The sequence below is a fragment of the Ascidiella aspersa genome, chromosome 3, assembly GCF_963924565.1.
Source record: "Ascidiella aspersa chromosome 3, kaAscAspe10.2, whole genome shotgun sequence".
Classification (NCBI taxonomy): domain Eukaryota; kingdom Metazoa; phylum Chordata; class Ascidiacea; order Phlebobranchia; family Ascidiidae; genus Ascidiella; species Ascidiella aspersa.
In genome coordinates this window covers 32,811,395-32,839,329 of record NC_139449.1, presented here as the reverse complement: position 1 = coordinate 32,839,329, position 27,935 = coordinate 32,811,395, and the positions used below count along the sequence as shown (strand labels likewise).

Genomic DNA, 27,935 nt, shown 5'->3' with positions numbered 1-27,935 from the left:
GAGTTTTGAATTAGTTTGATCAGTTTTTCGACACCCTATAAAAAGAGTAAAGCATACTATTTTATTTTTTGATAAAGTTTTGCAGAACAATGCTACTGATAGGAACCCGTTTCCCCCCAATGAAATGGCAACGTGCCACACTTTGCGAGTTAATCAATCACGTATTTTGCGCATTCAGTCAACGCTGTAAATAAACTGACTACTGTACTATAGTGAGTCTTTCTTCATGCTTTGCTTTTTATCAATGTTATGCCATTTTTGTTCTTCTGAAGTCGAAATATTGTACATCCTTTTGTACGTATATTCTGCAGCCCATTTGCTTAACTCAATCACAGTTAAAGTGTCTGCTGAATATGTAAAACAGTTTGGCGCCCATGTGCAATGCTAGAAAATGCATTTGAAGGGTATTAATATTGTAATAGTGTAGCACTCTCTTCACAATTGTTTTCCCTCAACAGTTATATTTGTCAACAAGATTTTTAACCTGCAACTGCCATGCCCATGGAGAGTTCGTTTGAAAATTTGGCCGATGACCCATCGAATGATGATGAAAGTGTCAGCACTGTTGCTGATTATGCACCACCATCTGCATTCCAGGAAAAACACCACCTCGAAAATATAATTGGAAAAACTGAGATGACACAGACATGGAGGATGAAAGAAAGGGTAGAAAACTAAAGATACATATTGAATATCCAAATTTGAAACCGCTCTAAAATCCTACGACTTTAACAGTACCAAAACGAGATGTCACAATTAAAATTTCAAGGAAAAAATAAATAAAATAATAATACCAAACCTGAGAATTGTGAGTTCTGGCGCTAGTCTAGAATCCTACAACATTGAAACCTTTATTAAAGCAATACACAATATTACGTTTAGGGTGTCGGTTAGTGTTTGGGTAAGGGGGGGTCAAGTATTATTTTTGATAATATTGCTCAGCCTACCCCAACCTAAACGCTAACCAGCACAACAACCCAAATTATGTTTGTTGTGATAGGATTTTAGACCAGCGCCTCAGTTCATCCAGAATTGTTTTTGTAAATTGTTTTTTTTTTGAGCTGAAACACTTTAGAAAGTAAGGATCTCCCGCCGACAATAAAATGTAAAAGAAAGATTCTTGTCTTCCTATCCAAAGATCTTAAGTTGCAACAGTCTTAAGATCTTTTTTTTTTTTGTGCATTTAAAACTTTTGAATATTTTCACGATTTTTTTTTTTTTTTTTTTTTTTGTTAATCAAACATTTAAAAAATAAAAAATTAAAAACACATTTAAAATATTAAACATCCTTATTATAGTATTTATATTTATTTGCTTAGATGAAGACTGTGAGTGTTGCCCTTGTTCTGTGTCTTAATGTTGGTGTTGATCCACCTGATGTTGTGAAAACTACTCCATGTGCAAGAAAAGAGTGTTGGATTGGTATGCAGAAATTAGGGATGTCCAATTCTGGTCATTTTATTCTGATACTAATATCCAATATTTTAGGCAAAAAGTACCACAATCTGATGCTATGGCATCATTACTATGATCAACAAGCAAAATAGATAAAATTGAAATGTTAAGCTGCAATTTTTTCCAAGTTATAAGGCAAAAATTTTCTTTAGCGTCAAGAAGTTGACTCCAGTTGTTAAACTACTCTTTTTGTTAGTATTACATTTCTATTTAGATTTTACATTGTGGCAATAACTGCACACTTTGGTATGTGTACTAGTTGAGCAGACCTGTTCTTTGGTATCGAAGGTTTAAAGCCCAACAAAAATACTGTTCAACCTTTTAACATTCATTCTATTTTAAAAACGTAGAATTGTCTTCTGTACAACTCCTAATGCCAAACTTTCTTTAAATTAAAAAAAAATGCCATGTAATTTTATGTGTAATTATTTTTTCACCTTAATGTTTATTTCTTTATATTTTTTACATACAAAACTTCACTGTAGCATTGCTTTGTTTGGCAATCCATGCCATTTCTATAGTTGTTGTTTTAACATATAAATTGTTCAGGAGTCCTTCGCTTGATACTTGACGGTTCATTAAACATTGGCAAAAACACTGTCTTTGGAATATTTTAGGTTATTTATGAGCTGTAAAAAATCAATCAATGTTTCAAAGTCATAAAATAGTTACAGCTATACATTGTTGTAAATGGTGTATACTGTATATGTATCTAAAGTGCACTAAACGATATTGATTTTTTGATATGACTCATTGCAGATCCTCTGAGCCACAGTCCACAAAAAGCTTTGGATCTGATCGGTGGCAACTTACAAAAACAATACGAGCGATGGCAACCAAGGGTAAGCTTGCTGTTCTAGTAATGTTTAACAAATTTGTTTCCTGCAAGTTACCAAACAATTAAGATTTAATAAGGAATTTTCAAGTAGTGTCAACCAAGATTATTAGATTGTCAGGTTCCAAATAATATAACATGTTTGACTTCCATTTGCCATGTTAAATATATATATATGTTGTTTTTTTTATTTTGGTCATAGTCACAGCACTACTAGCCTTTAGATCAGGGATGTCCAACATTTTATTATAGTGGGCCGCATTGACACTTGAAATAATTTAATGGGCTGCAGAACCTATTAAGTTTCAAGATTAAGTATTGGCCTTTAAAGTTATAACGGGCCTTTAGAGGTATATGTATATTTTTTTACCCATACTATACTATTAGTAAAAGCTGACTGGTACATTTTAATTAGGCTAATATTGAACGTTTAAATTACTACTTGGGAGTAAAAATGACTAGCGGGCCGCACAAAAATTTCAGGCGGGCCGCAATGTGGCCCGCGGGCCGCAGGTTGGACATCCCTGCTTTAGATTATAATTACACAGGTATTTGTAGCAATTTGAAAAAAATATCAAACTAGAACATTCAGAATGGACCTATTTTACGTTACAAATTCACTGAAATAATTCATGCCGTTATCAAAGACTAGCTCTTATCATTATTATTTTTAACTGCAGGCACGCTACAAACAGAGTCTGGATCCCACTGTGGAAGAAGTAAAACGACTCTGCACCTCACTGAGAAGAAATGCAAAAGAAGAGAGGGTGCTTTTTCATTACAACGGTCATGGTGTGCCCAGACCAACTGCCAATGGAGAAATATGGGTTTTTAATAAGGTAGTTATTTCAGTAAACCTTTAAAGACATATCTGCCATTTGTAAAACCCTATGAAATTAAATTGTCTGTATTATTATTATTTTTATTTTAATATTTATTTGAATATACTGCTTTTAAATTTTTGTAAAATGTTTTTTATTTAACACTTTTAATATGTTATACAGCCATCATGAAATGTAGAACCTATTTTTGTGCACATTTTGTCAATAAATGTACTTTTGGTAAGACTATTTTGTTGTCAAAAGCCTTTATTCTGATTTTTTTAATCTCCAGACATACACACAGTACATACCGCTCTCAATTTTCGACCTTCAATCATGGATGGGCAGCCCCTCTATATTTGTATACGACTGTTCGTGTGCTGGACTTATCGTTAGCTCATTTAAATCATTTGCCGATCAGCGACAGCAAGACGTACAGGTATCTCTTTTAAAATCCAGCAGTCCAGTCAGATAATTTGCTACAATGTTTGTGCTGTTTTGGAAGCGTTGTAAAGCATTGTAACTTTTATTGTATTTACTTTGCTGTTTGCAGCGTTGCTATCCTGATAAACGAACCATAGTAAATGTAAATTAGCTAGGATTGTTTTTCCTACAATTACCTACACAGCTGTTTGCTTGTTGGTTTTTTAACCCAATGTTACCATACTGTATAGAAAATCTATTTGATCCTGTTTTATATATGATTTTAATAATGGAATATAATTTGTTTAAGTTAGTGTTCAACAAGGTTATTAAATGTTGTCAATTACACACAATTCTAGTGGTTCCGTAAATGATAAACATTTGCAAAACCCAAAATGCCACCTTTAAAAAACTGGTTTCTTAAAAAAATACAAATGTTATATAAAAGGAATCCCTCTGTAGCCCAACTTACAAAATAATTTATTTTGTTTTCTTCATATTGCATTGGAATTTTGTTTTTGCTTTTATTTATACTATTTTTGCAAATGTAGACCTAATTTATATTTTTTCCCAGATAAATGTAAGTTTTTACCAAGGTCTGTTCAGAAACCATCCCTCCAAATCCTAACTATTTAAAAATCTTAAATAATTTAATAATTCATCCTCAGGTCGGTGGAATAATGTCGCCACCATCTCCTAGCGCCTGTGACGTCCGAAACTGCATCCAATTGGCCGCCTGCTCCACCAATCAGCTGCTTCCGATGAACCCCGAACTGCCGGCTGACCTCTTTACAGCTTGCCTAACGACCCCTATAAAGGTCGCCCTCATGTGGTTCTGCTTGCAGCGACAGGACTCATTGGCCCCCGGGGTGACCCTTGACCTCATAGAAAAGTAAGTGGATTTTTGTTGAATGATTGGAGTTAAATGAACCTGATATAAGTAAAAAGTAAGTAAAAAGTACCAAATGCCTTTGGAAAGGCTTAACAAATCAGTCAGCCTGATTAGGATTATAGTGCAAGGTCAGGCCAAAACTATCTCTTGATGTGCTCATCTCTGAGTCTTTGTAGTTCAGTTTGGGGTATGGTCCTGGTATGGCCTTAGATTGTGAGTTCGAACCTCATCGCATGCTAATTGTTTTCTAGCCTTGTCTTGCTTGCACTAGAATCCTGCCCAGGCTGACTGATTTCAGCAAGCTCTTATGAAAGCATGTGGTGAACCTGATATAGCTGAATGTAAAAACATAATTTGAATTAACAAAACATTATTTTTTACTCAGTCAGTTTGTATAATATTTTAAGTTGTCTTTTTAAATTTTGTTTTAAGTTTTTAATAGTTGAATATTGTTTTGCTAATTGGTTCAGCAGTAACAACATACACTACAAGTGGTATGCGTCTATTTAATTTAATGCAATTGTCTACACTTGGATGAATAATTGTCCTTGAGGATAGACTAAGCTCAACCTTGTACAGTGCGTGAAAATTCCATTTATCTTAACATATTTTATATGCTTCTAAGAATTCCTGGGCGACTAAATGACAGAAGAACACCCCTTGGAGAACTGAATTGGATTTTCACAGCTATAACCGACACAATTGCTTGGAATATTTTGCCGAGAGGTAATGAATAAACCCACTTTGTTTATTTGCGAAGTGTTATTGCTGCATTGTTTTAGATCTATAAGGTTTATCCTGGTTTAGCATTATCGGTCTGTAATTTAAACAATATCGGTTTGTCATATAGAACAGGGGTCACCAAACTATGGCCAGCAGACCAGGTCGGCCCCGGGTCAATTAATGTAGCCCACGGCATATTTCTAAAATGAAGATAAAGTGCAGTTGAAATGTTGTTCAATGCAATTCTAAACTAAATTTTGATGAAATAATAAACCGCACTACAATTTATATAAGCCCACTACAGCTGTTATTGCATAGTTATTTATATTGCATGGGAAAAAACAATAATTAAGTTAATAAAGTGCGACAATTTTTTTATCCGGCCCGCGATGGTCAGATCTTACAGCTACCCAACCCTTCATGAAAAAAGTTTGCTGACTCTTAAATTAGAACAATTTTTTTGTGACCTTAATTATGCGGTGGCGATAATTTTTACTGTTATTTCACAGAGTTGTTCCAGAAATTGTTCCGTCAAGATCTCCTTGTGGCGAGTTTGTTTCGAAACTTCCTTCTTGCCGAGAGGATCATGCGATCGTACAAATGCACCCCCGTGTCCCAACCTGCTTTACCCCCCACTTTCAGGTGAAATCTAAAATCAACAGTTAACTTTCGTTTTGTTCAGTATTAATGCGGTCTGTAACAGAAAGCCACTATATTCTGGGCCGTTTGTTGTTGTTTTGTTTTTTTACCAACGATCACTTTTTTACGAACATTTATTCAATATATTTAGTTTATTTACCAACAAATCATTTTTAAAGGATAAAGTAATTGTGTATGGTTAACTCCAATTTTTCGTACTGTTTAACAATGCCTAACGGTAACAAACAAATTCTCATGTTTCAATCTTGTGTTAATAACAAAAACTTTTACGATGGCAAAATATTAAGTTGCTTGTAGAGTCCACCACCCCTCAAAGGAGCTCAAGTTTGTTTAAACGCGTCATTTTCTCATTTCTCTTTCAGCCCCATTTCAAATATCGAACTATTGCAGCCGAAACTGTTCGACCTTATCCTTCCGCCTGTCACTTAACCCGCCCCTGAATAATTAACGACCTTACGCATGTACAATACAGGCACCCGATGTGGATTGCATGGGACCACGCGGTCGAAGTCTGCCTCTCGCAACTTCCCTTATTGCTCGTCGAGGAATCAAACTACGTGTTCAAGGTAGATCGCAAGTTTAAGTTTAATACTGTGAGCTAAAATATGAAAGGGTGGTTTGATACCTCACAACCTTCAGGCTAAACTTAAAAGAAAGTCTATCAAAATAAAATAAAATCCCATTAGTTTTTTGGATTTGAATAAAGTATTTCTTCAGTTCGATTACAGCTTTAACAAAATGAACGAACTTGTGACATTCCTTGGGTTAATCTAATGACGCCGCGTTTAAACGTAACTTCGTGACGTAACTTGTGACGTCATCTCTAAAATGTTTTCCATTCCATGCCCCCAAACAAAAATCTCAGTTTCTCGTCAGACTGTGCCACCGCACGTATGTCTCACCATTGTTAGCATAGCCAAAGCTTATTCTGTTTTTCTTATGCATTTTAGAGCAGTCCGTTCTTCGCCCAGCACCTCACTGCATTCCAAGTTTGGTTGTCGCTCGGCGTTGTGGGGAGGGAGCCTCCGGAACAATTGCCCATTGTCTTACAGGTATGACACTCACCACGTCATTCAAACGTCAGGGTTTTTCCCAAGCAAATCTCTTATACGCACAAGGAAGCGATTTGCGTGATTTCGGTGCTCTAGAAAGTTTTCTGCGAAGATAGATTTAAATATACTGCTGCTTCCCTGCATTGTATCAAGTGTAAAAGTGTTCCTCCGGCAATATTTTTTATTTAATGTACTGCCGTTTCGATAACCTATACAGGAAATCTTTATCAGGGCATTGATAATTGCCTGGCAGCTACAGTATATCCAAAGTTTGTTTTTGTTGAAAAATATTTTGAGCAAATTTACTGTTATCTGTTTGTTTTCAAACTCGCTTGCCAACTACAGTAGTTAACTTGGTCGAATTTCTCTAGATTCCTTTTGATTGCTTGCCATTACGTCATCGCCTTGCTTTTACCTCGGTACCGTTGCCACACAAATATACATAAAGCACTAGAATATACGCGGAGGAAACGATTTGGTTCGCTTTCGCTGAGCTGCAATTAGGTCGCCCTAAAATATATTAAAAAAATTACCACAAGTGGCACTGTTGACAAATTGTTTTTCAAATTTCGATAGGCTTTTGTATACAAACGTGCTTCATCGGGTCGAAGAGGATAATTAATTTCAAGTTTTAAATAAGACAAATACGGCTAACAGCCAAGACTAACTTTTTAAAAACACCCAGAAACTATTATTTTAAGCTTAATTTTCCAGTACACATCATATTTTTTAAACTTGTATCTTCCAGTAGCTATCACACAGCAGCAACCGACAAATAAGCATTTAAAGCAGTGTTTCTCAACCTATGGGTCGCGACCCAAAATTAGGCCGCCGTTTGATTTGGTCAAGTCGCCAGCTGTAGTAGTTCATATGATTAGATTCTTAAAAAATTTCACAGAACCTATAGTTATCAATACCTGCTGTTCATTTCGACGGCCTTTGCGCTGATGTACCCCCGTAGTTAAATGCCGTTAACCCAATAAGCCTATTTCGCTGTGAGTAGTTCTTAAAAAAAATTTCAAAAAATTGAGAAAATGGTGGGAGCAATACTAAAACATGGCTCATGCTAATTAAATCTGAATTTCTCAATGCTTTTGTTTAAGGTAATCTGTTCTATTTAAACTTACGAAAAGTTAAGTGAAGAGAGATGGCTCGCCAAAGCTTCGCTGTTTTACTTACGTTAAGAGAAAAACGTTAAGAAACACTGAAATAAAGCCATAAATACGAAAATTCGTCATAACCAACCTTGATTTACATGTACCAATAAATTTACACGAAATTTTAACTTACTTTAGGTTCTCCTCAGTCAAGTCCATCGACTCCGCGCCCTTGACCTTCTGGGCCGATTTCTTGACCTTGGTCCGTGGGCTGTCTCTCTAGCGCTGTCGGTGGGCATATTCCCGTACGTTCTCAAGTTGCTCCAAAGTCTGGCAAAAGAACTGCGACCGCTTCTAGTCTTTATATGGGCCAAGATACTAGCAGTGGACAGCGTGAGTTTAAATCACACTGTTCTTTGTCGAGAGTTTAAAAAGTTTTAATTTTGTACTATAATAATAAATTTTTTTAATTTATTTTATATTTAGGGCAAAGCGTCTTATCCGTGAGTAGAGTAGGTTCTATTTACACTCAAACGCCATTTACTTAGCAATGATTTTTACCTTAACAGTTAACAATTTGCGATAGCCACATCATTTTTTAAACCAAGAAAAAACTTATATATCGAGCTGTCAATTAATATTTTTCATTAAAACTCAGAAAAATGAGAAAAATGCGCCGGGTAAAAAACTTTTCAGTCAATGAATTTGAAAGATGTTACCCGGACACGTTGAAACTTCATTGCAGACCTGGATGAACTGCGGCCCACCGAGCAATTTTAATTTTTCGCGACTCATTTTAAATAAAACATGTTAAAAAAGAAAACAAAACAGGCATCTTTGCTTTTTTTTTATTTAAATATTTTATTGATTAAAATTTAAATGATACTTGTAAGGCAACATCACTTTCCCTACTATAACCATTTATCAAAACAATGCTAATAAAAGCCTTGTTTTAAAAACAATAACACTTAATAATATGCCTATTTTTGATCTTTTTTACCAGGAACTTGTAGCTCTAACACATGTTTGTTTCTCATGCGACCGCTTGTCAAAAAATAATGGCCCACCCCAAATTGCCTTAGACCAGCGGTTCCAAAACTTTTCTAAAAACATTTTCCTGGTTCACCCGTTGCAATTATGTTGACATTTCGCGGCCTATAAAAATTCAAGGGTCAGTTGACCTATTTTTCATGTGGTACACTAGTGCAGTCACGATTCTTTCTACTGTATGTAACAACTTTCTAACTAATGCGAACGATTCGCTGATAGCAGGAAGTACAGCATAATAGATGTTTTAAGATGTCACAAGAGACATCGATCGAATAATAAAGCATAACTAAAGACAATAATGATGACAGGTAATTTTGTAAACATTTACTGATGTTTAAAACCATTCGCTAAAGCCTAATGTTGAAAAACTCGAAGACTAATTCTTACTGTGGACCCTCTTAAACTGCTGTACTGACCTTGGTCCGAACCGATTCGATCGGGTGCCTCTATATAACGACCTCCATCCTTGCAGACTTGCCAAGGCGACTTGGTAAAGGACGGCGGTCACCAGTACTTCCTGCGTGCGCTCCAGGACCCACAGATGTCGGCCTCTCGTCGTACAATGGCCGCGTTTGTGCTCGCCGAGATAGTGAACGGCAACCAGCCGGGCCAGGAGGCTTGCCTTCAACGTAACGTTGTCAGTATTTGCCTCGGTCAGCTGGACGACGAAACCATTACAACCAACCCGAAACTGAAGCAGTGGGTTGCCATCTGTCTCGGTGAGATTATTTTGATGTATTTCGCATTTTTTGCAGTTTAAGGTTTATTTTTGTCGGAAACTTAACGACAATGTCTGTGTAAAAGCGAGTTATTTATTTTAACCAACTTGAAGCTGAAGCAGCGGGTTGCCATATGCCTCGGTGATAATTTGTTTTGATGTGTTTCGTTATTAATGACCAGTAAAACTGCAGTTTCGTTTGGAACATTTTTGCATTTTGGGGAATTTGTTTGGTTGAGGAACTCAGCGAATGTGTCTTTGTAAAGCGAGTTGTTTATTTTAGGCTAAAAGTATTTTTTTTTAAATGAGAAATGAAGAATCCAGTAAAAGCGATTCATTTGTTTTCAAGTTGTGCAAAGATATACAATAAGACTTAAAAGGGCAATCCACACGATTAATCTTTTAACGACATTTTCAGTTATTATTACCACGGCCGAAGTTTTCTATAAAGACCCTAAAAACGACTTTTATAATATTACAAACGACTCCGTGTTTCCCAAACATTTTCTGACCAAATTTGCAAAACCGGAAATTTCTGTAGATCGTCGGACTGCTGTTTACCTATAGTGACTGATTTTGACTGAGACAAGAAAGTCTATACTGTTCTGCTGTTAAGGTGTTATTTTTTTATTTGACAGGTCGTGTGTGGACGAACTACGACGAAGCTCGGTGGCGAGGTGTGAGGGATCAAGCTCACGAGAGACTCTACGAACTGCTCAATGATCCAATACCTGAGGTAACTACATAAGTTTGCTGGTGGCGTTTGCACATTAGTGCACTTTCGAGGAAGCACTCGCAACTTCTCAAAATTAGCCAACATCTCAAACTTACCTTACAGGCAATATTGTTATGGCTTACGTAACTGTTTTCAAGCGATTTGAGTTGACTTTATATCTTTCGGGCAATGTGGCTTGACTTAGACTTAAGTCATTTACACAAATAAAGTTTGACTTTCGTTTAATTACTTTTAATAAATATTTAGTAAAAGTGATTTGTTTACGTCAATTATAAAGTAAAAATGGAATGAAATTTATTTACTTACCAAATTTACAGTTTTTATGTTTTAAGCCAATATCATAAGGATTTAACTTGCTATGGCAATGACTTGAACTGGGCGCTTGACTTGCTATTTTTTCAAAAATTACTTGATATGAAAGGTTTAGTTTAAAAATGCCTTGACTGGGACTTATATCATTTCAAAACGACTTGTTGACAACACTGCCTACAGTCTTCGCGCTAGCAACCTTTGTGGACAACCACAGCTTATGTTATTTTTTTACTTGAGTTATTGCTCATAATCGGAAGAAGTTGCCAGTTTTATAAGTTAAAAGTTTTATTTTTACAACAAGCACTTGACTTATAGTTGACTTGCTCTAATTATGAATTGACTGGGACTTCCCTTCAAAAACCGATGACTGGGACTTGACTTGTTATTTATTCGAAAAGAATTGACGTGGACTTAAGTTATTTTACGAATGACTTGACTGGGACTGAAGTTATTTCAAAATGACTTGTTTACAACAATGGTTTACAACACTGCTTTCAGGTACGCACGGCCGCCGTCTTCGCGCTAGGAACCTTCGTGGACAACCAGCCAGACTCGGGAAGCGACCACGCGGCTCACGTGAACCAAGCAGTGGGTGCCACTCTTACCCCTCTACTGCGTCGCGAGGCCAGTGTGCTGGTGAGATGCGAACTTACTTGCGCTCTACAACGCTTGGTGTCCTGCTATGACAGCAGCTTCGCAGCCATCGCGTTTCGCTTTGTCGAGGAAGAGAGGAATTTGGAGCTGGCACAACAACAAGGTGTTTTTTTTAAACTAAACTAGATGTCAAATAATCTAGAAATGAGCGTAGACTTCTGAACGAGAACAAATAATGTCTGATATAGAGCTGAACAGCATTTCGGTGATTTTTTGGAGTGTAAGACTGTTTTTTTTTTAAACTAGATATGAAGTATTATAGAAATGGGCTAAAAGTCCATAAAGTATTAAAGGGGTTCTTGATATTGTGTTTTTTAAAAAGGAACTTGGAGTTGGCGCAACAGCAGCAAGGTGGGTGATTTTTTAGGGGTTAGAGGGGGTAATAAACCCCCAATAGTAAGTGGAAAATAAAATTAAAAATTTGATTAAACACATAAAAAAAAATATATTGAAAAGGCCGTTAAAAACTGTGTCTCCAGGTTGGGTGCTTTGGGGGATAAAGTGGGGGAAGCAATAATCCGACCCTTGTAGAATTAGCGAAAACTAAAAACCCACAAGTTGCTATTACAATGTGGGTGAAGGCTTGACTTGGGGATGAGGGGTACATCGAGTAATCCTTTTATTTTGTTGGGAATGGTGCTTGAAAACCACACATGCTACATATGTTTTACCAGTCGAAACAGTTTAACTCATCGTCAGGCAAACTTATGGCGTTAAATTTAATATCTGGTTTGTTTGTAAAAAAATCGTCACACAATCTCATGACTATGGTACACCCGACCCTAAAGCACAACATCGGTCATTGATGGACTCTGTCTCTTACAAAACATCAATTGTCTATTTCCCGGTAATACGATATATATCCAACTGTCCCGTTTGCTTTTAACAGGAGCCAAGAAAGCTCGCAACCCCTCGACCTCTTCAACTTTGACCCCTGGGTCACGTGCTTCGCGTAGCAGCTTCGATTATCTTCACCCTCCCGCAAACTACCCAGCCATGGTCAAGCAAGGTAAGTCGGTTGTGGGCCTATCAATGTTGGGTATATGAAGGTATGTGCGATGCTTGATATTTTATTGCTATAACGATACACAATGTTTTGTTCAAAAGTACAGCCGATCCCGTGCCAAATAAAGTTGGTACTATGGTCAAATAAGCAAAATTGATTATTTAACACCAGTGCGACTAACATAAAAGCCAGATTTTTGTGTTATATTAAGGTGGTTATGTAAACTATCCAATAGTGACATTGCGCCTCGCTTAAACTCCCTAAGGATAACAATTAAACCGTTTGATATTTCCTTCTGCTGTCATCGTTCGCCAGTCGAGCTTCTTTAAATTCGCTGTGGGAGTTGACCAGTAGTGTCATTTAACCTTACCAACATTAACCTTGCTTTAAACTGCCTAAACCGCGAGACACACGTAGCCTAAACCGGATTTTAGTTGTCCAAATCTAAACTATTTATATACAGGAGCGAATATTTGTACCTGGTCAATGCCACTGTCATTATTCGCAAAAAAAAACATTATAAAAGCTTAAGAAGCGCACCGCTCCGAACAAAAATCAGTCAGCAAGGTCTAAAACTTCATCTTAATTCGAATGATCATTCGAATTAAGACAAACTGATGATGCTATTTATATGGCGAAATGCATATTTGTATTAAAGTTTTACACCTTGCTGACTGATTTTTGTTCGGAGCGGTGCGCTTCTCAAGCTTTTATATATAATTTTTAGAACTTTTATCGTCGGCATTATGTGTTCTGTTGGAGGGCCAGATTCCGTTGTGAATACACATACAAAGCAAAAAAAACATTATGTATAATCTTTAACTATTTTGTTATTTGTGGATTTATTTTGATTAAAGCGAGTTCTAATTAGGGGTGTCCGTAATAATTGGACCGGCGCCGTTACCCAATGCTAATTGATACTATCGGTACTCATCCGATACTATAGGGTGGAATCGGTACTCATCCGATACTATAGGGTGGTATCGGTACTCATCCGATACTATAGGGTGGAATCGGTACTCATCCGATACTATAGGGTGGTATCGGTACTCATCCGATACTATAGGGTGGTATCGGTACTCATCCGATACTATAGGGTGGTATCGGTACTCATCCGATACTATAGGGTGGAATCGGTACTCATCCGATACTATAGGGTGGTATCGGTACTCATCCGATACTATAGGGTGGAATCGGTACTCATCCGATACTATAGGGTGGTATCGGTACTCATCCGATACTATAGGGTGGTATCGGTACTCATCCGATACTATAGGGTGGTATCGGTACTCATCCGATACTATAGGGTGGTATCGGTACTCATCCGATACTATAGGGTGGAATCGGTACTCATCCGATACTATAGGGTGGTATCGGTACTCATCCGATACTATAGGGTGGAATCGGTACTCATCCGATACTATAGGGTGGAATCGGTACTCATCCGATACTATAGGGTGGTATCGGTACTCATCCGATACTATAGGGTGGTATCGGTACTCATCCGATACTATAGGGTGGTATCGGTACTCATCCGATACTATAGGGTGGAATCGGTACTCATCCGATACTATAGGGTGGTATCGGTACTCATCCGATACTATAGGGTGGTATCGGTACTCATCCGATACTATAGGGTGGTATCGGTACTCATCCGATACTATAGGGTGGTATCGGTACTCATCCGATACTATAGGGTGGAATCGGTACTCATCCGATACTATAGGGTGGTATCGGTACTCATCCGATACTATAGGGTGGTATCGGTACTCATCCGATACTATAGGGTGGTATCGGTACTCATCCGATACTATAGGGTGGTATCGGTACTCATCCGATACTATAGGGTGGTATCGGTACTCATCCGATACTATAGGGTGGTATCGGTACTCATCCGATACTATAGGGTGGTATCGGTACTCATCCGATACTATAGGGTGGTATCGGTGCTGATCCGATACTATAGGGTGGTATCGGTACTCATCCGATACTATAGGGTGGTATCGGTACTCATCCGATACTATAGGGTGGTATCGGTACTCATCCGATACTATAGGGTGGTATCGGTACTCATCCGATACTATAGGGTGGTATCGGTACTCATCCGATACTATAGGGTGGTATCGGTACTCATCCGATACTATAGGGTGGTATCGGTACTCATCCGAAAACTAATTAATATTGGAAGTTCAGCCTTGATTTGCAAACCAACGCGGCGGTTTCTTCTTAAAAAGGCAAGTTCACAAATAATGTAGGTTAACAACTAAAGGTTACTAAGCTTTTTAACGCTAAAGCAAATTTTGTGCGAATAATCGGGTAAAAAATCAGTTTTATCTATTTGGCTTGTGTAAGTCTAATAATGACGTCATTTGGTATCGGATAGCGATACTTTTTGTCCAAAAATATCGGGTATCGGTATCGGAATAAAAGTCAAGTATCGTACATACCCTACTCAGCACTACTCACGCAAAGAGCCGCACCGTTTTTTAAACTTGACGTAACATTTCGTCCAAACATGACCTAATAAAAAACAAAGGAAGAACGTAAAGCGACCAACAAAAAGTCCTTCCATACAGGAGCGGGTGACACTTTCTCCTTCTCTCCCGGCGCCATCTCAGACCTCAACGTTTCAATCGCAAGCTCGGCCAGCGACCCGGGAAACCCCCTGACCCCAGAGCGCCTCCAGAGGCTGCGCAAGATCTCGCTCTCAAACCTGTCCTTTAACGCAAGTGAGTTCTAATTTGATTGATAAAGTAATACCGCTTAACAAGGACATATTTTCCGTGGTATGACAAAACAACGATATTTAGCATTTCGAAAGAAAATTTTTGATAATAATGCCTTTGTGCCAGAAATGGCAAAAATTAGAATATTTGTGCCCTTTCCGTTCTTAGTGCTCTTTATATTTCAATTTCAACACTGAAATTGGGCTTACACGGCTTTAAATCGTTGATGTAAGCCCACGACGGTTTAAAAATATTCTGCCATTCTAATCTAAACATTGCCAGCATTTAAATGAGCGAGGTACAAGGATCTTGGAAGCTTTCATTGTAACATGGGCATTGCTGTGTTGGGTTTATAGTTTAAACCCACATATGATAGAACAGCGGGATCTTTCCCTGGTTAACTTCGACCATAACCGTTTTTGTAATTCGTTCCAACCTTAATGTTAAGACCCCCTTTCTTCCACAGACTCTGCATACAGTTCAGTGAACGCCAACATCTGGAAGGTTCTCCTCTCCCTAGCAACCGATCCGCATCCGGATGTTGCTAACCTCGCTTCATCGGTCGTCGGATCCATCATGGAAAGAGTCGCGGTAAGCCTTTGTTGTAGTTCATTTGGACCTTTACATCGTCTCTGCGACAAATATAATATTTTAATGTAGTCGGTTCCATCATGGAAAAAGTCGCAGTAAGCCCTTATTGACTTCTTGGACTGCGTTTTAGCTTTTTTGTAAAGCCACTTTGCCAAGCCAAGCTTCTCTATTTTTTAGAAAATTCGCCTGTTGATAAAACAGCATTTCAAGGCAAGCTGAGTTTTTTATAAAGGCCGTCAAATTATAACGTTTCTAACCCTGTAGTCTAGTCAGTCTACTATGCCTTACATTTGTACCTCTCTCAATACCTAACCCGCAAAAAGGATCGATTATTAAGAGTTAATCCAAAATGCGCTTTGTTGAGTCATTTTCTCTATTCGAGTGCTACGAGGCCGGGTCTTATAAATAGGCGTACCTAAACCTACTCGATTACAGCAGAGTTCTGTTACATTCAGCGCTAATCTTTTTTCTAGTTAATGGCCAAGAACCAGAACACTCGTTACTGTGGAGACGGCAAGAGTTCGCCTTCAACCAGCCCAAAGACTAGAAGGAAAGTTTCGTTCACCGAAGGGTAAGACGATTGGAAGTTAATAACTTATATAACTGATGACTGGAGTCTGGAGTGATTCAAAGTTTTGCATTAAATGCATGTTTTACCACTGATTTCTGCAACTTGTAATTGTTAAGTTGCTGTGTGTTTTTGTTGTTAACATGTTGCCGTCGTTTTTGGTTTGCATGGCCTTACATTGATTCAATGTTCGTAAGCGCACTTTAACTACTTGGAACGCTCAATTACATGCTTTTTTCAGCGTGTGTATCGCAAACGTTTTGTAAACACAATATTATGGTCGTTTATTATATCAATGTATAATTTTGATGACCTGCCTTAATAATTTTGATGACCTGCCTTATCGAAAGTGACTTTTATATTTAAAAATCTTTGTTGATAGCCGTATTTATAGAGTTTTAAATCTGGCAATCAGATGACATTGTTTAACCACTAATTCTATTCCAATGTTGAGAAGTAGTAAGAAATGAATATGAAAGCCCATACAGAAGCAGGTAGCATTTTGAATTTTCGAATACCTCTTTATTCATTTTCAACATAGTCACTATGTAGCTTTGACATTTTTACTACGTCTTACTACAACCTCCAACCATTAAGTTACAATGTTGAGAACCTTTCGCACAGCCGTTCTCCATCAGGTCAAAGCAGGAATTTCCTACTAAACAGTGCCACGTGATTTCTCAATGTATAAAATTCTTCTTTTTCTTTCCAGCGACGCTAACTCGCCTGCGAAAGGCCACTCAGTCATCCCTATACAACTCACACCTTACTCGATGATCAGGAAAGCTTTCGAAAAAGAACCAGAGAAACCGGCGGGCGGGGTGAGGCACTTTGAAACAGGCTTACCACAAATTTTATGAATCTTAGAAAGTCTTTAAATGTCTTTGCACTTGATTTGTAAGTCTTTGAAAAAACAGGCTACGTTTTTCCAAAAGTATAACAATATTTATTTTATCTGTAGTTTAAGTTATGCTTTTTGAAAAAGAATTTTTTTAAATATTTTGTAATGTGTTGAACGTATTATTTAAATGCTAAACGTATCATTTCAAAAAGGCTTGTTTTTAATTATTTTACAAAAAACGTCAAGGAATCCTATTTTACGTCTTTGAAGGTTACATAAATTTGCTTTGAAAAGTCTTTGAATGCCTTTAACGTTTTTTATAAAACTGTTTGGCAACCCCTGTTAAATTTTTGCTATAAAATAATGGTGTGTGCTTTTTTTGGTGACAGCTCAATATTAGCTGGTAATTGGAAGTTGGAACTAAATGCTATTTTACTTACTTGTTGTCAGCGACCCACAAGCAGAAACCTGCTGCAAACGGTCCTGAATAACGCCCTTTTATACAATTTGAATCTATATACGTCTATTGATTGATTATATTAGTAACGTGTAGTGTGAAGAAATAGTTTTTCTGTGTAAAATCACCGTTATACGTTTTTACGTTTCACTTAACTTACCAGATCTTCCGAGCGACGGAGGTGCCGACCACCATGATAAGCCTCATCCAAGATCGAGTGATTTCGACCGCCTTTTGTGAGTGGAGTGCATCCGAGTTCGCACAACCTGCAAATAAAGTAAGTTTGAAGGTCATTTTGTTCAGCAATAATAGACCGCGGTAATTCCCATTGTGTGTTGGTTATGTATTGTTACCGTTTTTTAAAGACAGCATCCCATTTTCTAAGTCGATTTTATGCCAATAGTAGAAATACAAAATTAAAAATATTTCTTAAGCATTCTTTTTCAGTGATATAAGCTAAATATCCGGCAAAATAATTTACAGACAGTTCTGGCCTAACATTAGAGTCAAAAAAAATTATTTTCGCCTATATATACCTATATATTTTCGCCTATATCAGTTTCACCTTCCATTTGAAGTCATTGTCGTCATTTACCCGCAAATCCGAGGCTATACATTTTTTAACTACTTAATGTACTATATCCTGTTTCCCAGTATATTAGGGCTACAAATATTTTTACTTACCTTCTTACTAATTTTTCTTACCCAGACGTTTCGTGAAAACTCGAACTCGGAAAACAGTCACGGTCCATCGAACAACCTGTACAAGATGCGGGGATTCCCCACCCACGTCAACCATAAAGTCGGTGAGTGGCTTGTTGTAAAACGCGGAAGTGTGGAATCGCGGAGCACGGAATAAGGCGCTGGATCATTTGAAGATAAAAATACCTCGTTAACGTTCTATTGCAGGAGTGCCTACCGAGGAAAAATATCATTCTTTTATACGTTTCAATGTGATAAAAGTTTTCTCTATTTTGTTTCGTATTAATTTGACTTGCATACCAAAATCACAAGAAAGTACAAATTGTTTGGATCCTGGGCCACAGATCAGATGTCGAATGTAAATCAAGGCTAAATCTTGATTATATCGTAATCGAAACGACAATTTTGTACTGCTCACCATGTTTTTTATTGAATAATTGTTAGGTTTCCTTAGTCTTATTAGGTCAATAAAGTTTGACATAAAGGATAATATCCGACCCACAAACTTAATTTCTTACAGGTATCTGGCCAGTCAGACTTGGACAACTAGATTTATTTAAGCTTTTTAAAATTAGATTACAATTAAAATTAGGGCATTTTGTTTTTTTCCAAATTAGATTAGAATTAGAATTAGATCGTTTTGAGCTTTCTCAAATTAGAGTAGAATTAGAATTACCGAATTCCTAAAAAATCAAATTTGAACTAGAATCACATTTAAATTTTTACAACCAATTTAGTTCAATGGCTATTTATTTTTATAAGAACGTGAATGGTAAATATGTGTGTGCTAATTTTTATGCTTTTTAGACTGTACAAATTGCATACAAGTCGTTCCAGCCCATAAAATTTATTTGAAATTCTGTGTTGGAGCTGAGAGACTAAAAATATCGTTGGACAAAGTAGTTATTGTAAGAACGATACTCTTTTGTTTAAAAATTATGTAGCCCTACTAGCGGCCTATAAACTCGTCACTCGACAATTAGTTTAAAAAACTATTATGTGTACAACAATTGCTTGTCCACACTCCGTGGCGAAACTTCACTGCACTTAAGTGTTGTAATCTGTAAATTTATTTCAGACATGACGCGACTGGGAGATCAGCAGTTCTTCAACAAGAACCCTCAGCAACCAATCGCACTTAAGTTTCACCCTCACAACAGAAACCTATTAGTGGCGGACAGATACGGAGTGAGGTTGGTACCTGGGTGCTAAATTACATTAACCAGCAAACTTCCTTCGTAATTAGTAAATTACAATCACATGTTTAGTTAACCGCAATTGGTTTTTATCATTGAATGTTGTTTCTACCAGTCGTGAAGTGGGTACTAGTGTTCTAAATTACGCAGCATACTTCCTCTGTAATAAGGCAATTAGTAATAAGTTTATTTGACCGCAACTGGTTTTAAACTTTTATTAACTCTTTTATTAAAAAAATGTTAAATTAGATGTAAAACACCGAAAGCTATCGAGACGTAGACTACCCGAATGTCGATCAAGGATGCAATTAAGGAAAGCTAGAAAAACAACTAGCTAGCAGTGAGGTTCGAACTCACGACCACCGGTTATACCGGGACCGTCGAGAATATATACTCAGGCTCAGATGTAGAATTAATATTTAAAAGCTCATCATTTTTTTTAAATGAAACCAAAGTTTAAAAAATTTGATTGAAAATGTAGTTTAAAGCTTTACAAAGTAATCTTTTTTCATTTTCATAAAATTCTCAAATATTGTGGTTTTGTTATCTACCGAGTTTGTCATTTTCTTATTCACCCGAAGATAATCTAATTATCAGTATGTCAAAAACTAAGCTTACACTCACTTGTGCTTTCCTGTGGATCGCAGTTGCTTTGCTTTATAGCATCTGGAAATGGGAAGCTTCGCAAAGCTTTATTATGCTCTACTGTGTTTGCTGTTTGCTAATCTGCCAAAAGCTATAATTTTGCAGTTTTTAATAAAAATAGCAGTTTTTTTGAACTTTAAACACACCACTGTACTTCCGTGTTATAATGGTAGTATTTCTTAATAGCATCTGGGAATGGGAGGCGGGTCAGCGCCGCTTCTACATGAAGAACAACAACCCGATGATGAGCGGCATAAGCTGCCTCCACTTCATCAACGAACACGTTCAACCGCTACTGGTCGTCGGTACAGGTGGGGCTGCTGGGCGCCATGTTAACCTTAATGAAATATCTATAAAACAATGAAAATTATATACGGATCTGTTCGTAGTTTAATGGTGAAAATAACGGCCCAAATAGACATAAAAAGCGTTCTGCGCACCTTTTTATCTATCGTTTTTTGCGACGCTTGTTTCGCACCTTTTTATAATTCCTTTGTGCGACTAAAGTGTATATAAACGAGTGTAACTGATGTGGCCTTCATATCACTGATGATGGCATGAGCATTTGCCGAAACGTTTGAATAATAAAGCATGTCGCTTTTTATGTCTATTTGGGCCGTTATTTTCACCATTAAACAATGAAAATGATTTTGTATTTTGGCAAAACTGTGTGATACTTTCAGTATTGCGCGAATGAAACCTTTTGACCATAATGATTGGAATTTTTAGTAAGAGGTAATAAGAATATAAAATCCAATACAGAAGTAGGTATCATTTTTTTAATCTCTTTATTGAGTTATTCGAAACGTTTAAAATGATACTTATTCTGTATGGGCTTTGATATTCTTACTAGGACATGAAAACAATTTCAATTTTACGCAAATTGAATGTTATGTGTACCATCTTTGCTCACGACGAGGGTTGTTTCAACGTGCGATTCAAAATATATTGTATGTTGACAGGCCCTACTTATAGTATTTTCACAACAACAATATGGTCACGATAAGCATTTAAGGCGTTAGTAAAATATTTGTTGCATTTTAGGTTGCAATTAAAAAGTTATAAACTAGTGGGTTAGACGCATACTCACAACCGTAAAGCCATATTTTAAAATGTTTTACGAGTACCGTAGTGTAGAATAATAATTTACGGTGCGACTTCATGCGACTTCATTGTGCATTGCAACTTTCAGTAAGTCGTTCGCCTTCTAATTAACTCCTCAATTTATTGCAGACGACGGTTGTGTTCGAGTGTGGAAGAATTGTTGCGGAGTGGAAGGGAAAAAAGCTGAACTGGTCACGGCTTGGCAGGTTAGTATTGGCTACTCGCTTTACAGTATCAACAAAGAATACCACTATATTTTAATAAAAAGGGAAGAAAGACATTTTTTAAGCGGTTGGTGAAATGGTCAAGAAATAGATTGAAATTCTAGTTCAAAAGGCCGCCAAAAGGAATTTGGACAAACCCACTAGAGCTCGTTTATTTGTAAAACGTTTGTAAATTTATTTTGTAAAACGGCCTTGTTTTTAAAAAAAGCGAAACTGATTTTCAAAACGAAACTTAGTGACAGACAGTACTCTATAATACACTTTCTGTTGTCAAATCCCTTTTGATTATTCGCTATAACTATTTTTTGATGCGGAATCCTCATAAATGTCCATCACTAACCTCCCTGCTCCTCCAGGCGATCTCTGACAACGTGCGTTCCTCTCGTGGATCCGGGATCGTGATGAGCTGGATTCAGGAGCAACTTCAGCTCTTCACCGCGGGGGATTCCCGATACGTTCAAGTGTGGGACGTCAAGCACGAACGAAAAGTACAGGTGAGGAGGACAAGTATAGAAGCTAAAACCCATAAAAGCTACACCGGAAGCCACCACAAACTCACCGAGCCTGTCGACCAATGATGCAAGCAGGGCAGGTTATAAACACAACTAGCCTCCAGTGAGGTTCGAACTCACGACCTCCGGATAAGTATGATAGCTAAAAAGCCATAAAAAATCAAAATGAATGTGTCAAATATAAAGATAACCATAAAAAAGTTACTAATTTAATGGAATTACTCCAAAAGCGCTACAGTCGCGGCAATTTTCTTCCGTCTAACACAGTGGTTCTTAACCTTTTTTCTTTCGTGGACGATTTTCGTTGCACAGAAATTCTGTGGCTCAAAAAGTTTTTATGAACGAAAATAAAACTATAAAATAGGTTAAAAAAACAAAAAAACAGCAGAACATATTCAAAACAGATTATTAATTCAACCGTACAATAGTGAAATACTTGCGGCTGAACAATAAACTTAAATTCCTTTGTAATTCCTCCCCAAGTCACTATTCCTGTAAATTGAGTACAGCGATACAAATCAAACTAAATTATTCAATAAATCTAGGTGTTTTAAATTACTTTGTGGCACACCTGAAAATGTTTCTATGGCCCACCAGTGGAGAACCGCTAGTCTACCTGAGAATAATTTTGTTAATTAACAATTGATTTTGCAAAGTCGCAACACCATCTAACTCAAAAAACTCTAAAAAGTATATTCGCTTTTTATGAATACATAAGCTGAAACACTTTTAGAAGTAAGGAATCTCCCGCAGACAATAAAATGTAAAAGAAACATTCTTGCTTTTGTATCAGATAATTTTAAGACTGTTTATAAAAACAGGTAAAACATAAAATCATTTCTTAGATCTAAACAGTCTTTAAGATTCATTCAATGAAGCCTATGTACACACATAGGAATGTTGCCAACTGAGATCTAGCCCTTCTGAAGGTGCTCTTTGACCAACGATTACGGCTTAAATATCATTAGTACACTGAAAGCCGTTTCTCGACTCGCTCCTCTCTGAGCATAGCTCAGTTGGTAGAGCGACGGTTGACCGGAGGTCATGAGTTCGAACCTCACTGCAGGCTAGTTGTTTTTCTAGTCTGCCCTGCCTGCATCATAGATCGACAGATTCGGTGAATCTGCAATGGCTTTCAGTGTACAGTCTTTAAGATTTATGAATACATGGAATAACTCTTGGAATAAGTATACGCGAAACAGACATGCAGTAACGAACCCGAGTTCAAACGTATCATCTTTGTTATGTGCTTCTACCAGGATATTCTGACGGGAGCCGAGAGTTGTGTCACCAGTTTGTCGCACAGTGATGGCCACCATCTTTTGTCAGCGGGTTGTGGCGACGGAACTGTGCGATTGTTCGACACCAGGGAGTCGTATGTTAACAGGTAAATTGGATTTGAAGCAACTTGCATGTTAGTCTATCTCATAATATAGCTGTAAAAGCATTACCTTTTTTACTAACGTGGTTTGATCCAGGCCCCTGATAAGTTATTGCGTTTAAATACTTTAGCCGTTTCTCCAAAAATAACTTACAGTATAGCCCGTAGAACATGAATCTGGGCAATATATATATAATATATATAATTATATATATATATATATATTATCTGCAATAGAACACAATCGTCTAGATTAGCCGTATTACAACCTACTTAATGGTAGAGCCGATCGCTGTAATATGAATTTGATCACAAGTTGTTTATTGAATTTTCATATATATGCTATAATATCGTATGTATTACTCGCACACAAAATGTTTATTGAAGCATATTGGTTCGCCAAAGTTTCCCCTGACACCCTGACCTAACGCTTACTATTTGGGCCGCCGCAAAAAAAAGTTAAGAAACACTGATCTGGTAGAACACACTCAATGAAAAGAACACACTCTGTGCCTTATGTTGGATGCATTGATTTCAATTAACTTAATATTTGCTTGCGACAGCAAACGTCAGAAGATGATTCAAGCGCACGACACCTGGGTGATAAACTCCACATTCCTGCAACATGATCTACTGCTTACAGCAAGGTTTGTATTTTGTAGGGAAAACGGTCAATTAGGTTACAACCTTATATAAGTTTCACTATAAACAGTGGGTCCAAATTTTTTTTGAATTAATTGAAATTCGGACCATATTTTGGCATATTAAAAAAATCGTTGTCGGGTATCGGTATTGGTTACGGTACCTCCCAAAAAAATAAATATATATCGACCCCCTTCTAAAATATTTCGTTAAGTGATTGACTGTAATATCACAATAAACGAAACTGGAACAATAAATACACAATGAGAATTTGATTTCTTGTACTCTAATGGAACGCAAATAGTTTATAATACCAAACTTATTACCAAACCTAACGCGCTGTTTGTTCTTTGTCCAGCGAGCAGGGCGACATCAAGTTGTGGGATGTACGGAAGATGAGCAACGAATCCTTGAGGACGATCCGAGTCCAGAAGACAGGAGGAGTGAGGCTGGTGGATGTGCATCCTGCTCTTCCAATCTTGGCATGGTGAGTATGGGAGGCGGTTTCGACATAAATGTTTTTTTTCTCGCTCATAAAATTGTAAATTATTTCTTCAAATTAAAAGGAGTAAATATTTAGAAAATTTTAAAAACACGAGTCAATAATTTTATAAGATGAACGGCGCTGGTCTAAAATTCTACCAGAGCATTCAAACAATTATTAAATCAATGCAAAATATTTGGGTTAGGGTGCGAGTTAGCGGCTGGGTGAGGGTGGGTCAAGTATTCTTTTTTTTAATAATACTTGACCCACCAACACCTGAACGATAAGCCGCACCCTAACCCAAATATTGTTTGTTGTGGCAGGATTCTAGACCAGCGCCAGATAAACAAACAGTAGCGTGGCAGTCATGTGCTTCGAGTACATATTTCTTAAATCTCGCTTCGTTTTGTTTTAGTTTTTTGGTTAATATATTTAATAATGTTAGTCGTACAGCAGTTCAGCAGTTCGCAGTTCTACCAAATAATCAGTTATTAGAACAAAACCAACACAAAGTATCGGACGATACCGAAACTTCAAACGTTTTATCGTTTGTTTGACCGACTTACGTCAGACGATAACCGATATTACCAGTATCGTTTATCAAAGCGATAGCAACCCATATTATCAGATATTCCCAACTAGTATCGGACGATATATGATATTATTGGTTATATTTTAGACAAAGGTATACTGCTATCGAATCCGATACTAAATGACGTCATTACTTTTGTCCTAACGAAAAAATAGATGAAACTAAAAAGTTCGAGATGTGGTCGCCTTTATGTGGAAGCTGGGTGACAAAAGTAAGGGGTTTCGGAATGTGCGATACTTGACTTTAAATATGTACCCTGTTGTGGATAAAACTATACTGCCAATCTGATATAATACTAAATGACGTTATGACTAGATAAAAACCGATATGCCGATGATATAGAAAGGAACACCAGTAATGGCTATATAAGCAGCCAAGAACTATTGGCAAAAAAAGGCTATAAACCAAATTATATCGTAATCCTGCAATAAATCGCTTGTTTTGTATTTTACTACGGTGGGTGTCCGATACTTTTGTTCCGATACCGATACCCGATATTTTTGACAAAAAGTATCGCGATCCGATGCGATACTAAATGACGTCATTGTGGTCAAATTAGTAAAACAGACAAAATTAAACTGAAAACTAGTGGATCCGATACTGAAGTCTTTATCAGTGTACACGTACAGGAATTTATTAATACACGAAAAGGCCTAAACAAGTGGATTCCTTATTCGAATGAATCAATACAAAACAATGTTAATAAAACAGAAACCGAATCAGTAAGTTAAACATCATTGCCAAACACTTACAAGTAACTAACAACATGAGCTCCTACCGCGACAAGGTAGTAACACCAATTGCAGTAAGGACAACTACAATGTCAAGGCACCATGTGCTCAGTGACCTTTGACCGCAAGTCATAGACTGATCACACAATTATATAGGTCATAAAGTACTTAAATAAACATGCGGTTTAGCAAGCTCACTGTTAATCTTAACAGAACTGTTCAGCTGTATAACTCCAGTTGTTAACCGACTAACTTTTGATAAATTTACCCTTTTAAGGTAAAATACATGTGTCTGCGTTAAATCACAAATCATGGTTAAAATTCCTATTATAATTTGTGTATGGAGTCGGCACCGATACCACCCAAGTATCGGAATGAGCAGCGTTTTTTAAGGTTTGGTTTGGGTGACCGCTAAGCAGTTTTAAGAGACCGCAAGTGTTTCATTTAAATACCAAAAAGTTTCAAGCCAAAATTTGGAAAACCGCTGGAGAAATTTGTTTCGGTCCCCCAAAACACCTTAACAAACCACTGGGAATGAGTAGCAATACTAAAACTTGGCATCGGGTATCGGCCCCGATCCGATATTATCGGACATCCCCAGATGCTAGTATATCGTTTTAACGAACTAAAAAAATATGAAAATATTGCATCACAATGCCCCATTGTTTCCCAGCGGTTCTGCCGACCAATCAGTGAACTTTCTCAGCTTGGACGGTGAGGACCTTGGCTCTGTAAAATACTACGACGGATTCTTGGGCCAGAGGATCGGTCACATCACTTGCATGGCATTCCACCCTATCTTGGTGAGTGATATTATGACGCCATTGCTCTATACACTTAACCAGTGTTGTAAAAGTCCCAGTCAAGTCATTTTAAAAATGACCTTAGTCCAAGTATTTTGCAAAAATACTATGTCAAGTCCCAGTCTGAGTCATCGGTTGCCCAAGTTAAGAGTTGTCTTAGCAACTCACAATGAGAGCGAGTCAATTTCAAGTCATGTCATCGACACAAAAGTAAACTGTGAAACTATTAGGATGAGCAAACTCGTCCGATGATAATCAATAACTCAACTAAAAATAACAAAAACGCACTATACAGTCAGCAAGTTGTTTAACCTGCAAAACTTGAGATAAATTTTAATGAAAACCACTTAAGTCAAGTCATTTTGGTCAAGAGATGAGTCAAGTCAAGTCATTCGAAAACAGTGACGAAAGTCACACCAATGACTTAAGTTATTACAATACTGAATTTGACTGTAGTTTGTCATAATTGTATTTACTTATTTTTTGTTATTGCCTACTTGACTAAGTCTGAACTATGCGAACCTGGTGTGTTTGAAATTTAATCTGACCAGTTTAGTCTTGGATGTACTCGGATCCCAGTGAGATACTAAAATAACTACTCTTGAAAAGATAATAAAATTTTCGAAACACGAGTGGTCAGTCTTGCAGTTTTGGACATTTACAAACGCCTCATTTTTCTTTTTGAAGCATTTGAAATTCTCAAATGCCCTGTAAGATTTTAGAAGTATATGGTTGTTTTTTTTACAACCTGCTTAGTTCAAGAATTCAGATACAATTTTTACTTATTTGACATATAAATACGTGTTCTATTAATTTTGTGTGACCACATAAAAGTGTTCTTATATTGACTGGGGATACAGTCATTAAAAACTTGTGAAAAACAAATTTTATAACTTTGTAACCCCGACGGTCGCCTTGGATATTTTTCTAACCCTCTGGTAATCTTTACGGAAAACCTAACCCAAAGTAACCCCAGAGCACCGCTTGACCCCGAGTAACCTCTGAGCAAACACTTCACTTTCCAGGCGACACTCGCGGTCGGGACCGCCGACTCCATCCTCACCGTTTACTCAGGCGAGGCCAAGAACTCGACGTAATAATGTCAGCCCAATGTGACGTCATAGAGGCGCCCGGTGTGACGTGGCGGCCTGCGATTGGCCGCGGCGAAATGGGGTGAGCGAGCAATACAGGCCTATGCGAAGTTCCACTGAATGTTTGTCGTGGTTTGAAATTGGTGAATAATTAATAGTGCCGGCGTAATGTTACTAACAATATTTGTGCGACCGGTTATGTAACGTAAGT

The 27,935-nt window shown here is 37.3% G+C and overlaps 1 protein-coding gene across 1 annotated transcript; it reads left to right on the top strand.

The window, feature by feature from the left end:
* Positions 1-470: 470 nt before the first annotated feature.
* On the top strand, positions 471-27,782 carry LOC146162558 (regulatory-associated protein of mTOR-like). The gene is made up of 30 exons (XM_083385234.1): positions 471-666; positions 1,320-1,422; positions 2,215-2,297; positions 2,971-3,129; positions 3,404-3,577; positions 4,203-4,426; positions 5,052-5,152; positions 5,659-5,791; positions 6,282-6,375; positions 6,760-6,861; positions 8,157-8,351; positions 9,481-9,727; positions 10,365-10,462; positions 11,273-11,531; positions 12,318-12,437; positions 15,011-15,163; positions 15,627-15,751; positions 16,225-16,322; positions 17,032-17,140; positions 17,781-17,894; positions 18,327-18,423; positions 19,398-19,512; positions 20,347-20,471; positions 21,394-21,470; positions 21,845-21,982; positions 23,260-23,387; positions 23,945-24,028; positions 24,382-24,510; positions 26,504-26,633; positions 27,659-27,782. Exons 1-30 carry the CDS (start codon positions 496-498, stop codon positions 27,728-27,730), a joined length of 3,957 nt encoding a protein of 1,318 aa, XP_083241360.1. The 5' UTR covers positions 471-495; the 3' UTR covers positions 27,731-27,782.
* Positions 27,783-27,935: the final 153 nt, after the last annotated feature.